At 44.2% G+C, this 13,223-nt stretch overlaps 1 protein-coding gene across 1 annotated transcript; it reads right to left on the reverse strand.

Annotated features, from left to right (window-relative positions):
• Nucleotides 1-827: 827 nt before the first annotated feature.
• Nucleotides 828-3,736, reverse strand: LOC125521759 (zinc finger protein WIP4). The gene is made up of 2 exons (XM_048686823.2): nucleotides 2,842-3,736; nucleotides 828-1,662 (listed from the first exon to the last, which is right to left on the reverse strand). The coding sequence occupies exons 1-2, from the start codon at nucleotides 3,619-3,621 to the stop codon at nucleotides 1,192-1,194; spliced, it is 1,251 nt and encodes a 416-aa protein (XP_048542780.1). The 5' UTR covers nucleotides 3,622-3,736; the 3' UTR covers nucleotides 828-1,191.
• Between the last annotated feature and the right edge of the window lie 9,487 nt (nucleotides 3,737-13,223).

Here is a 13,223-nt window from a genome sequence, read left to right on the forward strand (position 1 = left end):
AATTAGGTAAGCTTACGTTTGTAAATGTTGTCTCAAAGGAAATAGAACAACCCAAGACCCAGTAGTGTCCTCTATGTTTTCTCTTTCTAGGGCACACACAGACTTTCTTGGAATATGTGTCTAGATAGAAATTGTGAAATGTTTAGGTTGGGTTGCATGCAGTACGCCTGCGCAGAAAAGGGTACGTACGTTGATATAGTAGAAACTTGACTCGAGAAGGAAAGATAGGTTGGAATTATCCACATGCAGAAATGACATTAATGCATGACATCGGAAGAACATCCAGTCGTCATCCCCCTTGCTACCCTGCCATTGTTTTTAGGCCTGTTTGGTTCATAAGTCCTAAGATTTTTTCTAGTCCCAACTAAAAAGTCTCTAGTCTCTAAAAAGTCCCTCTCTATTTGTTTCCAGAAACTAAAAAGTCCCTATTCCCTTTCTAGAGGTTATTAAATGACCATGTTGCCTTTAGTATATAGAAAAATAACAATCAAACAACACCATGGGGTGGCGGGCCATTGAATGCATGGAGGGGCATTGTTGGAAAAGTTCCAAAAAGTCCCAAAAAAGATTCTCCTTGAGAGTCTTCTTCATTTAGTCCCAAATGCCTAGTTTAGTCCCTAAAAAGTCCCTCCCGTTTGGTAAAAGGTCTCTAAGAGGGACTTTTTCTAGTCCCTACACAAAAAAGTCCCTGAAAACAAACACCCCTTTACTCTTTACAAGATATATATATTTGAGATAAAAAAGCTGATGTCTGCATATATAACAGCGTTACATTAATTTACGAGTTCATGCATAGCCAATATTTACAATAAAAACTGCTCAGAACATGCTAAAGATATGCTTAATGAACCCCAAATTCATGGACACACAAGACACAACACACACCTATTGCTCCATCAGTTAGTGGTGTGATCGATTGAGATCACCCAGCACCTTACAGAGCGATGGATCGAAAGTACTGCTAACCACTACTCTAACACTAAAGAAAACTTCCACAAACCCTAACACTAAAGCAAAAACGACAACAAACGGCGACAACAAGAGCCACAGAGGTAAAGCTCAGGAGCTATCTAGCTGTAGTACTAGCAACAGTAGTAGTAGTATATGTGTAGTGTTTGCTCGTGCGTGTGGCATGGCTTGACTAGAGCCAGCCGGCGGCAAGAGTAACCGATGGAATGATCGACAGCCCCGTCACCGCGCGGCGGCGCCGCAGACGACGTCATGCTCGATCTCGGAGACGGCGCCCTCGTCGTCGTCGTCGAAGCCACCATCGCCTCCGGCGGCGCCGTTGCACCCGAAGGCGCCGTGCCCGTGACCGAAGGCGCGGGCGTGGTCCTTGAGCGAGCGCTTGTGCTTGAACTCGGAGCCGCAGAGGCAGTACCAGAGCTTGCCACAGTTCTTCTCGTGGGTGCGCCAGTCGCCCTTGACGGCGAAGGCCTTGCCGCACCGGCGGCAGAGGAAGGGCTTGAGGCCGTGCTTGCGCTTGTAGTGCGTCTGCAGGGTGCGGAAGTCCTTGAGCGGCTTGGCCCGCGGGTGGTCGATGTTGTTCCGGCACCCGGCCGCGCAGCAGTAGCACGGCAGCCGCAGCATCGCCGTCGGCTGCACCCCGCGCAGCGACTCGGGGCCCTTCCGGTACTGCGAACCGTGACCCCACATGTGCATCTGCAAATGCACAAGCACAACAATCAGTTAGTCACGCCGGTCGTCTGTTAAATTTTAGTTTGGAGTTTGGACGCGTATCTACTACTAGTACTTTAAAGTAGAGCAAAGAAAAACCAAGTTCAGATCATATCATATGCTTGTAGTTTTTTCGTACTTCACATTAATGCAGTGTTTGGTGGTGGCGTGGTGCCATAATCAATGGAGTTGTAGTAAGATGCAAAGCCCTAGTCGTGCTTGAATGCACTGATGCTTCTGGTGTGATGACTGATGAGGACTTTTTAGAGTATACAAGTGTGTGTGAGTTGTGACTAAACTGAACCCGGACTTTCTTCATGCAGCAGCAGCACACAGCAGCAGTAGCAATCAGTTTGCAAGCAGAGAAAGCTGCATATGTATTTTGGAAATGAGGGCTCTAGTGATCTAGCAATCTGAGCAGCTAGCTAGCTCGTTCGCTTGTGTGTGAGTGTACGTTGGTGCTGTTTCTTTAAAGAGAGCAGAGCCGCAGGGTAGTGGCACTGTGGTAGACTACAGGAAGAACACTGCAGGTCTCTTTGATGCTCTTGGGAGGAGTGTGCATGAATCATTCAGGACTGTCATTTTTGCAGCAGATCGAGCCCATAATATCACAATCTTATGCTTCCGAAACATGAGAAAGCCTGTCCTGAAACAACCTACGCATGCATGCAGCAGCTAGCCAAATCTCATCAGCCATGAATCATGAGTAGTGGTCAGGAACTCAGGGATAGCCAGTGGAGTACTCAGTACTACCCTACTGAGAGTGGTAGAAAGTAATCTGATTGACTGATCGGCTGTACTAAGACACGGAGGCAACTAAACAAAGAGAAAATCTTCCCTGGGATCTCCACTACACACCACTCGAATGCATCCTCAAAAGCCAAACACCCAAGAGAGAAAAGCGTAAAGATGCATGCATGGCTAGCTAGTTGCTGCAGCTTCTGGCATGCCAGTCTAGTTCAATCAAACAAAAAGTCAGCCACTGTGCATGCATGCTCTTCTCAGCAGCTCAAGTCAATTTCATGGAGTCATTCGTGGCATGCATCTTGCAATCAACACATCATGAGCAATGATTAACGCAACAAGTTACAAGTATATTAGATGAACTAAATTACTAGTACATGCCCAAGATGTTCAAGAAGAGAAGCTGCGAATGATTCTGACCTGCATGTTGTTGTATCGGTTGAATGTCTTGAAGCAGACGGGGCAGGAGAACTGGGTGGGACCGATGAGGATCTGCGACGGCGTCGGGATCCAGTATTGCCCCTTGTTCAGCCTCCCGACCGGCGCCGTCGAAGAGAACCCTAGCGGCACCTCCTCGTGCCCGCCTCCCGGCTTGCAATCATCTTCCTCCTCCTCGTCCTCTTCCGCGGCCCTGCCCGAAAGACCGGACAGAAGGTCAGCTTCCGCGGCCGGCAGGCCGATGCGCAGAGCAACGGCGGCGTCGTCCGTGGACGTGGACCAGGAGGCCTCGACGTCCATCGGGTCGCCGTCGCCGTCGTCGCAGCAGGACGGCACGCAGTTGAGGTCGGCGAAGAGCGGTGTGCGCGCAGAGGTCGTCCTCGAGCCCGCCGCCACCTCCTGCTGCAGGTGGTAGCAGCAGTCGTTGTCATCGTCGTCGGAGTCGGAGTCGGCGGCGTCGTGCTGCTGGACGGCACGAGGGCGGGCGGTGGGCGTGGGCGAGAGGGAGAGGAGGGGAAGCGCCTCCCGGAGCGGAGGGGAGGGAGGCGCCGTGCTGTAGTGATGAGTGGGCTGCGCCGGCTGATGCTGGAAGAACGAGGGGTACTGGTGGTGAGGAGCTGCGGCCGCGGCCAGGGCTGGGTACCGGGCGGCGTAAGGTGGGAAGGGGGGAGGGAGGTGAGGGGTGGGGGGAGCGGTAGGGAAGGAGGAAGTGCAGTAGTAGTAGTAGGGGTTCTTGAGGAAGCTCGTGTAGGGGTCTTCCATGGATGGCGTGGTTTCTTGCTCCGGCGCACTCTTTCTAGTTTGCTTCTCTTCTTGGCTACTTGCCTGGGAGTGAGGTGAGGTGAGGTGCCGTGGTTGGCAAGGGGTAGTTATAGGGAGAAGTGGAAGGGTAAGCAGGAGAGAGAAGGCTGGCATGTATATATGGGGATAAAATTATGTGAAGCGGTATTGTTCTTCCGACGGTTGTATTCTGCTAGGGGGAATCCTAAGCTTACCCAGTTGAGAACTTGGATATCATGACGGTGCATCATGCATGTAATGATAGGCGTATAGTAGTATTTGTCATAAATTCTTTTTAAGAAAGCTTAAGAAACGCCCGGCTTTAAATTAATGAGCCAACAAAGGCCAATGATAAATAAATCTTATGCTATAAGGTTTACAAATTTTTGTAGGTAGCTTACCAAGCTGACCGAAGAACTGAAGCTACCAATAAGGCTGAAATGGAACAAAGACTACCAAAAAAAACCAAACCCACAGAAAAGACGTCAGGAATAACAACCAGGCTTCAAGAGGAGTCACTCCTATGTAGAGTGTGTAGGCGTTTGATCTCGAGCAGAACTCCGCATGTCGCTTTATCGTCCTTCCTCTTTCTAGAGGCGCACAAATGGAAAAAAAGAGGCCATTTAAAATATAGTTAGCTGGGTGAGCAACTAGCTTTCCTTCAATAGGTATTTTGTATTTAGTTGTCGAAAGCGCCCAAGCTATAGCCACAAAAGAGGGCACAACCAACCTACATTGCTGGTCTCTTGTGGAGACCAGCAAGACTAATTGCTCGGACATGGAATTCGGCACCCAAGACGCTCCAAAGGAATTTTGCAGGAGCGCATTGAAAAAGAATGTGGTTGGTATCTTCCCGGCTAGCACAAAAGGCACAACATCATTTCCTAGACTTTGGGCGTTTCGAAAGATTGCTCGCAGATGGGAGGCGGTCTAGCGAAGCTTGCCAGAGGAATATACACACTTTGAGTGGAACTCTCATCGCCCACAGGGCTTTAGCATATCTAACCCGAGGGCCCTGGATCAGTTTGGTGTAGAGAGATTTGACCGAGAAGGCACCCGATGCTTTCAGGTACTATCGAACGGTATCCTTTTTGCAGAAAGTGAAACTCCCACAACTAATGTTTGCAAGGCTTCCTAGACAGCGAGCTCGCGAGTAGGTAAGTTACACATAAATGCTAAGTTGGTCTAGCCATTGAGGAAAACATCGCTCACAAGGATATCACGATCGGAAGCAATAATGAAGAGCTCAGGGAATCTAGCATATGGAGGTGTGTCGCCGATCCACTTATACAACCAAAATTCAGTATCCTTCGCATTCCCTCTGTCAAAACGGGAACCCAAGTAAAAAATCATTCCATTTCCGCATCACATTCCAAGGTTGGGAGCCATTGGCTTAGACGAGAAGAATGGACAATTCAAAAAGTATTTCGCTTTAAATAGTCGATCCCAAAGGTTGTTATTGCCCCGAGCAATTTTCAAAATCCACTTGGTGTAATAATTTTACAAATTGTAATTTCTTCATGCCCGTATCTTTTTATTATCGACCTCTCACTTTTTAAACATGTGGACATGTTTGTCAAGTTTAAGTTTTGCTTGAGGCCAAGCAAGGTCTAAACTTGGTGGAGCCGATACATACATTTTGCATTACAATTTTAGAGAGTTAATATTATAATTTTATGTTATTTGATACATCTCCAATGTATCTATAATTTTTTATTGTTCCATTCTATTATATTATCTGTTTTGGATATTTTATATGCATTAATATGTTATTTTATATTATTTTTGGGACTAACTCATTAACCCAGAGCCGAGTGCCAGTTTCTGTTTTTTTCTTGTTTTTGAGTTTCACAAAAAAGGAATATCAAACAGAGTCCAAACGGAATAAAACTTTGTGATGATTTTTCTTGGACCAGAAGACACCCGAAGGACTTGGAGTCCAAGCCAGAAGAGCCACGAGGCGGCGGCAAGGGTGGAGGGCGCGCCCTAGGTTGGGCGTCCCCTACCTTGTGGTCCCCTCGGGGATCTCCTGACCTACCTCTTCGTTCTATAAATTCACATATATTACAAAACCCTCTGGGGAAGCCATGAGAACACATTTCGGTGGTCGCAACCTTCTATACCCATGAGATGCCATCTTGGGGACTTTTCCGGCAATCTGTTGAAGGGGATTCGATCACGGAAGGCTTCTACATCAACCCTATTGCCCTTCCGATGAAGCGTGAACAGTTTACCTCAGACCTACGGGTCCATAACTAGTAGCTAGATGGCTTCTTCTCTCCCTTTGATTTTCAAAACCATGTTCTCCTCGATGTTCTTGGAGATCTATCCGGTGTAATCTTCTTTTGTGTTGTGTTTGTCGAGATCCGATGAATTATGGATATATGATCAGATTATCTGTGAATATTATTTGAATGTTCTCTGAATTCTTATATGCATGATTTTATATCTTTGTATTTCTCTTCGAATTATCGGTTTGGTTTGGACAACTAGATTGGTTTTCTTGCAACTAGAGAGGTGCTTAATTTTGGGTTCAATCTTGTGGTGTCCTCGCCCAGTGAAAAAGTAGGGCAGCGAGGCACGCATTTGTATTGTTGCCATCATGGATAAAAATATGGGGTTTTCATCATATTGCTTGAGTTTATCCCTATACATCATGTCATCTTACTTAAGGCGTTACTCCGTTCTTTATGAACTTAATACTCTAGATGCATGCTGGATAGCGGTCGATGTGTGGAGTAATAGTAGTAGATGTAGGCAGGAGTTGGTCTAGTTAACACGGACGTGATGCCTATATGCATAATCATTGCCTTGGATATCGTCATAACTTTGCGCTTTTCTATCAAGTGCTCGACAGTAATTTGTTCACCCACCGTATTGTTTGCCTTCATGAGAGAAGCCTCTCGTGAAACCTATGGCCCCCGGGTCTAATTTCTATCATATATGTTTCCGATCTACTATTTTGCAATCTTTTATTTTCAGATCTATAAACCAAAAAACCCAAAAATATTTAGTTATCTTTTATTTAGTTTTATCTATCTATATCAGATCTCACCTTTGCAATTGACCGTGAAGGGATTGACAACCCCTTTATCGCATTGGGCACAAGTGTTTGATTGTTTGTGCAGGTGCATAGATTGGGGACTTGCTTGTACCTCCTACTGGATTGATATCTTGGTTCTCTAACTGAGGGACATACTTATCTCTACTTTGCTGCATCACCCTTTCCTCTTCAAGGGAAAAACCAACGCAAGCTTAAGAAGTAGCACTATTTTAGTCATCTTTGCATCAATTTAATTGTGTTTATCTTATAATGCAGAGAATTTAAGGTTTAATTGCCAGAGATGTTGTCATGAGGGAATTTGGACCTTCGTGAAGAAAGTACGGTTCTAGATAGTTTACGGAGTTTGGGACCAAAAGAGGCCAGGAGCCAAAGGGAGGCAGACAGGTGGGCCATGGGGTTCTAGGAGCCCACCCTCGTTTATTTATGATGATAATGATATGTTGTATTAATTTGTATGTTGAGCTAATACAACAAGTAATTGAGATGCAAATTGAAGCCAGTTGGAGCTAAATAAGTCAAGCAGCGAAGGTGAAGGTGAAGTTAGTACAGTGGCCTAAACTTACAATTTAGCGGTCTCCTAGTGATCCTGGAAAATTCATCACAGTGATATTAAATGGATTGTAGGTGAGGTAGCTTATTAATTCATCATGATCAAGTGGAAGAAGCTAGCAGGGTATTAGCCATTGGTGATCGATAATTCATTTAGCAACCATTGGTGGTGTGAGTTGATTACGAGGTTGTGTTAATTATTTCACTGCAAATGGTGAACAAAGCTTTGTTGGAATGTGAACTGTTACCCGTGCCTAGGTCCCACGGGCACCCCTATAGACCCACAAGCCTATTATGGTTGTTCCCAAGGTGATTTGGCCATACCCATTTTTGTTGATTTTTTTACCGTTGCTACGAGGATGAAACTTGGTTCTTCCTCAGGAGGGCTGTTTTCTAGCCTGATATACCCTTCTGAGTGGTGACTTTGAAGCAATCATCATCACCAACTCTAGTGCATCAAGGGGAACACCTTCATCAAATTCATCCTCACCATCTCCATCATCATCATCACCACCCCCATTCCCATCTAACCAACTTCTGTACAATTGAGTGTGATTGGATTATTGGGACCACATGTTGGTGTTAATTATTGTATTGATAGTTGATGCCTTATGTTTATTGGTAAAGGATCATTACCTTTAGGTTGTTACAATCATCATCACCATACATAATATGTTCACCATGACGTGCTATCAGTAGTTCCTTGTGTTCTTGAGAATATAGGAGAAGGTTGGTTGTCAAGTGTCATATATCACTACTGCAGGATGCTACTAACGCAACACTACAATCAGAGACTGATACGTCTCCAACGTATCTATAATTTTTGATTGCTCCATGCTATATTATCTACTGTTTTGGACTATATTGGGCTTTATTTTCCACTTTTGTATTATTTTTGGGACTAACCTATTAACCGGAGGCCCAACCCAGAATTGCTGTTTTTTTGCCTATTTCAGTGTTTCGAAGAAACGGAATATCAAACGGAGTCCAAACGGAATGAAACCTTTGGGAACGTGATTTTCTCACCGAACGTGATCCAGGAGACTTGGACCCTACGCCAAGGCATCAGAGAGGCAGTCACGAGGGTGGGGGCGCCCCCCTAGGGCGCGCCCCCTGCCTCGTGGGCCCCTCGGTGCTCCACCGACGTACTCCTTCCTCCTATATATACCTACGTACCCCCAAACGATCAGAATAGGAGCCAAAAACCTAATTCCACCGCTGCAACTTTCTGTATCCATGAGATCCCATCTTGGGGCCTGTTCCGGAGCTCCGCCGGAGAGGGCTGTCATCACGGAGGGCTTCTACATCATCATAGCCCCTCCGATGAAGTGTGAGTAGTTTACCTCGGACCTTCGGGTCCATAGTTAGTAGCTAGATGGCTTCTTCTCTCTTTTTGGATCTCAATACAAAGTTCTCCCCCTCTCTTGTGGAGATCTATTCGATGTAATCTTCTTTTTGCGGTGTGTTTGTTGAGATCGATGAATTGTGGGTTTATGATCAAGTCTATCTATGAATAATATTTGAATCTTCTCTGAATTCTTTTATGTATGATTGGTTATCTTTGCAAGTGTCTTCGAATTATCCGTTTGGTTTGGCCAACTAGATTGGTAGTTCTTGCCATGGGAGAAGTGCTTAGCTTTGGGTTCGATCTTGTGGTGTCCTTTCCCAGTGACAGAAGGGGCAGCAAGGCATGTATTGCATCATTTCCATCGAGGATAACAAGATGGGGTTTATTTCATATTGCATGAATTTATCTCTCTACATCATGTCATCTTGCTTAAGGCATTACTCTGTTTTTAACTTAATACTCTAGATGCATGCTAGATAGCGGTCGATGAGTGGAGTAATAGTAGTAGATGTAGAATCGTTTCGGTCTACTTGTCACGGCCGTGATGCCTATAGACATGATCATGCCTAGATATTCTCATAACTATGCTCAATTCTATCAATTGCTCAACAATAATTTATTCACCCACCGTAGAATACTTATGCTCTTGAGAGAAGCCACTAGTGAAACCTATGGCCCCCGGGTCTATTCTCATCATATCAATCTCCATCACTTTAATGTTGCTTTGCTTTTTTTACTTTGCCTTTTACTTTTCACTTTGCATCTCTATACCAAAAATACCAAAAATATTATATCTATCAGATCTCACTCTCGTTGGTTGTGAGTAGCTATCGTTTTGTGCAAGTACGAGGGACTTGAGCGTGGCCCTCCTACTGGATTGATACCTTGGTTCTCAAAAACTGAGGGAAATACTTACGCTACTCTGCTGCATCATCCCTTCCTCTTCGGGGAAATCCAACGCAAGCTCAAGAGGTAGCAGAGACCCTTTGATGAAACTCTATGCAGTGCATTAATCGCAAATGGTGTTGTAATAAAACCGTTAAAAATGATACGAACCATTTGCGATGGAGGAGACATCAGACATGATTCCGATCATAGTTCCGTGTGCGACGTGTGACATACAGTTCACTCAAATGGACTGTTTGCGATGAGCATAACAACAAAAACGGCCGGCGAGATGAAGGTGTGTGATATGTGGCATATAGTTCACCTGGAAGAACTATTTGTGATTAGGCAGCACAAGAAAAACGATCGGGCAGATCAAGGTGTGTGCGACAGATGACATACAGTTCACTGGGATGAACTGTTTGCGATGAGGCAACACAACAGAAATGGTTCAACTGAACAAGATGTGTGTGATACGCGGCAAACAGGTCCGTAATCAGAAATGTGTGCGAAGACCGATAATAACAAAGACCGTTTCTGCTAATAAGCCATGTGTCTTGTGGGCTGATACGTCTCCAACGTATCTATAATTTTTGATTGTTCCATGCTGTTATATTATCATTCTTGGATGTTTTACAATCATTTTATAGCAACTTTATATCTTTTTTTGGGACTAACCTATTGACATAGTGCCCAGTCAGTTGCTGTTTTTTGCTTGTTTTTTACTTCCCGGAATATTAGTACCAAATAGAGTCCAAACGCAGTGAAACTTTTTGGAAATTTTTTTGGACCAAAAGACAACTTGGGGGCCAAGGAAGCACCAGAGGGGAGGCCCGTGGGGCCCACAAGACACTAGGGCGCACCAGGAGGGCCAGGCATGCCCTGATGGGTTGTGGGGCCCACGAGGGCCTCCTCCACCGCCTCTCAGCTCTATAAATACCCAAATATTCTAGAAACCTAGGGGAGTCGAGAAACACAATTCCAACCGCCACAAGTTCCAGAACCACGAGAACCAATCTAGAGCCCTATTCTGGCACCTTGCCGGAGGGGAACACGATCATGGAGGGGTTCATCATCCTCATTGGTGCCTCTCCGATTATGCGTGAGTAGTTCACTATAGTCCTACGGGTCCGTAGGCAGTAGCTAGATGGCTTCTTCTCTCTTTTTGATTCTCAATACAATGGTCTCTTGGAGATCTATTTGACGCGATGACTTTTTGCGGTGTGTTTGTTGGGATCCGATGAAAATCGAGTTTATGATCATATCTATATCCATGAATATTATTTGAGTCTTCTTTGATCTCTTATATGCATGATTATTTATAGCCTTGTATTTCTTCTCCGAATCTTTGGTCTAGTTAGGCCAACTAGATTGATTTTTCTTTCAATGGGAAGAGGTGCTTTGTGATGGGTTCGATCTTGCGGTGTCCTCACCCAGTGACAGATGGGGTAGCGAGGCACACATGTATCATTGCTATTAAGGATAAAAAGATGGGGTCTATTCCTACATGAATAGATCTTGTCTACATCATGTCATCGTTCTTATTGCATTACTTTGTTTCTCCATGAACTTAATACACTAGATGCATGCTGGATGGCGGTCGATGTGTGGAGTAATAGTAGTAGATGCAGAATCGTTTGGGTCTACTAATATTGGACGTGATGCCTATATACATGATCATTGCCTTGGATATCGTCATAATTATTTGTTCTTCTATCAATTTCCCAACAGTAATTTGTTTACCCACCATATGCTATTTTCTCAAGAGAAGCCACTAGTGAAATCTATGGCCCCGGTAGGGATGGCACCCGCAGGGTTTGGGTACGGGTGGAGCCACCCCATACCCTTACCCGTCTTCATTGAGCTTACCCATCACCCTTACCCATACCTGTCGATGGGTATAATTTTTTCTAATACCTGTTACCCGACAGGGTAGATGGATACCCATGGGTAAAATTACCCTTGTTTGCAAAGCATCATTTTGAACAACTCATAGTCATAAAAAAGGACATGTAATTATAATCTATAAACAATAATAGATTATAACAACAACACACATTTTAAAGCAACAAAATATTCAATAAACAACATCACTTTCTCGTAAACAACAACACATCAAAACATCATCACATTGTCATATATTTTGAGTTCCGTAAATTCATGACAAAGTGTAGAAATAATTTTGAGTTCATATGAATTTTATATGGGTACATGGGTACGTAGGTATGGGTTATATGATCCCATACACGTACCTGCTCTACCCGATGGGTTTAATATTTCCTATTTATATACCCATGGATATTTTTTGTCCCATACCCTTATCCTAATAGGGTTTTTACCCGCAAGCTATGCGGGTAATGGGTACCCATTGCCATCCCTAGCCCCGGGGTCTATCTTTTATCATATTTGCTATCAGATCTATCTTTTGCCGTATTTGTTTTCAGATCTATTATTCCAAAAACCCAAAAATACCTTGCTGCACTTTTTGTTTACTTATTTTATTGTGTGTTTTATTCAGATCTATTTATCCAAACTCATACAAATTAATCTATCTTTTTATTGAGGAGGGGTTGACAACCCTCTTACGCGTCGGGTTGCAAGTATTTGTTCTTTGTGTGCAGGTACCGTTTACATAGTATTGTTTGGTTCTCCTACTGGATTGATACCTTGGTTCCACAACTGAGGGAAATACCTACCGTAGTTGTACTGCATCATCCCTTCCTCTTTGGGGAAATACCGACGCAGTTTCAAGCTGCATCATGGGCAAATGCTTGCTGGTATACAATTGTCAGCGATTGCTAAATTCATCACCGACAGGTTCCCTAGTATGGTCCATGTGTGATGTGACTGCATACAGAACTACAACATATATACTTAAAAGGACTTGATTCCATTACCAAATTGAACATCCAATTACATAGGTGGCTAGTACACACATGACATTTGCACACACCAAAGTATATTCCAAAATGCATAGAAAACTCAAATAATGGATAAAAAGGCAAAACAAACCCTGAATAATTTCATATTTTTATGACGACACTCCTATAGTTGCATGTTGCCTCTGTAAAATAAATCAAGGCGAGAAGAGACAGTGTATGTCGTTTCGCACACAGAGGTGACAAGTTCCCTCTCAGAACCATGAGGCTTCTTGAGAGAAGTTCTAGCTTGTAAGAAGTTTATACCAAAACTTGTCCCAAATCAGACAATCTTTTTGCCACAACATGTTGGTGCCATGTCACAACACCATGCCAAGTTTCATGATTTTCCGGCAACTTTTGAATTTACAGTAATTTTAAAACGAAGTTTCTCAATGTTTACGGCCAAGTCGACACCACCTTAGATAGGCTTTTTCCTCGTGAGTCCCAAATGTCAGAATCCAAATCTGTCACTACCATGCAATTTTTATTATTAAGAATTACAGCCCATTTGGTGTCACTGGTATGCGTCGGTGCTATACAAACATTTTTAACTCCTTTCCATGACGGCATTTGGAACCGTCGCCAAGTGAGTGTGGGCGATAGGGGGTCCTTCCCACATGACCTAGAAACCATCGGGGATAGGGAGCCAAGATCCGTGTACAATACTCCTACTCGTTTGTGCTCGCATTGCCATCGCAGACGGTATTTTGTGGTGCTACGTTTACAATGCACGACCCATCACAAAACGATTCACTATTATAGAATGTGTATGATAAGCATACAATCACAAACATTCGCTTTTCCCAAGAAATTTGTG

The sequence above is a fragment of the Triticum urartu genome, chromosome 7A (assembly GCF_056163025.1).
Source record: "Triticum urartu cultivar PI428250 chromosome 7A, HENAU_Tu73, whole genome shotgun sequence".
Taxonomy (NCBI): domain Eukaryota; kingdom Viridiplantae; phylum Streptophyta; class Magnoliopsida; order Poales; family Poaceae; genus Triticum; species Triticum urartu.

What these genes read in the sequence shown, in the direction of transcription:
- LOC125521759 (XM_048686823.2), bottom strand. Translation starts at nt 3,621, where the DNA reads ATGGAAGACCCCTACACGAGCTTCCTCAAGAACCCCTACTACTACTAC. An exon ending in ACCGATACAACAACATGCAG is followed by an intron (nt 1,663 to 2,841) that starts GTCAGAATCATT and finishes GTGCATTTGCAG; the next exon opens with ATGCACATGTGGGGTCACGG.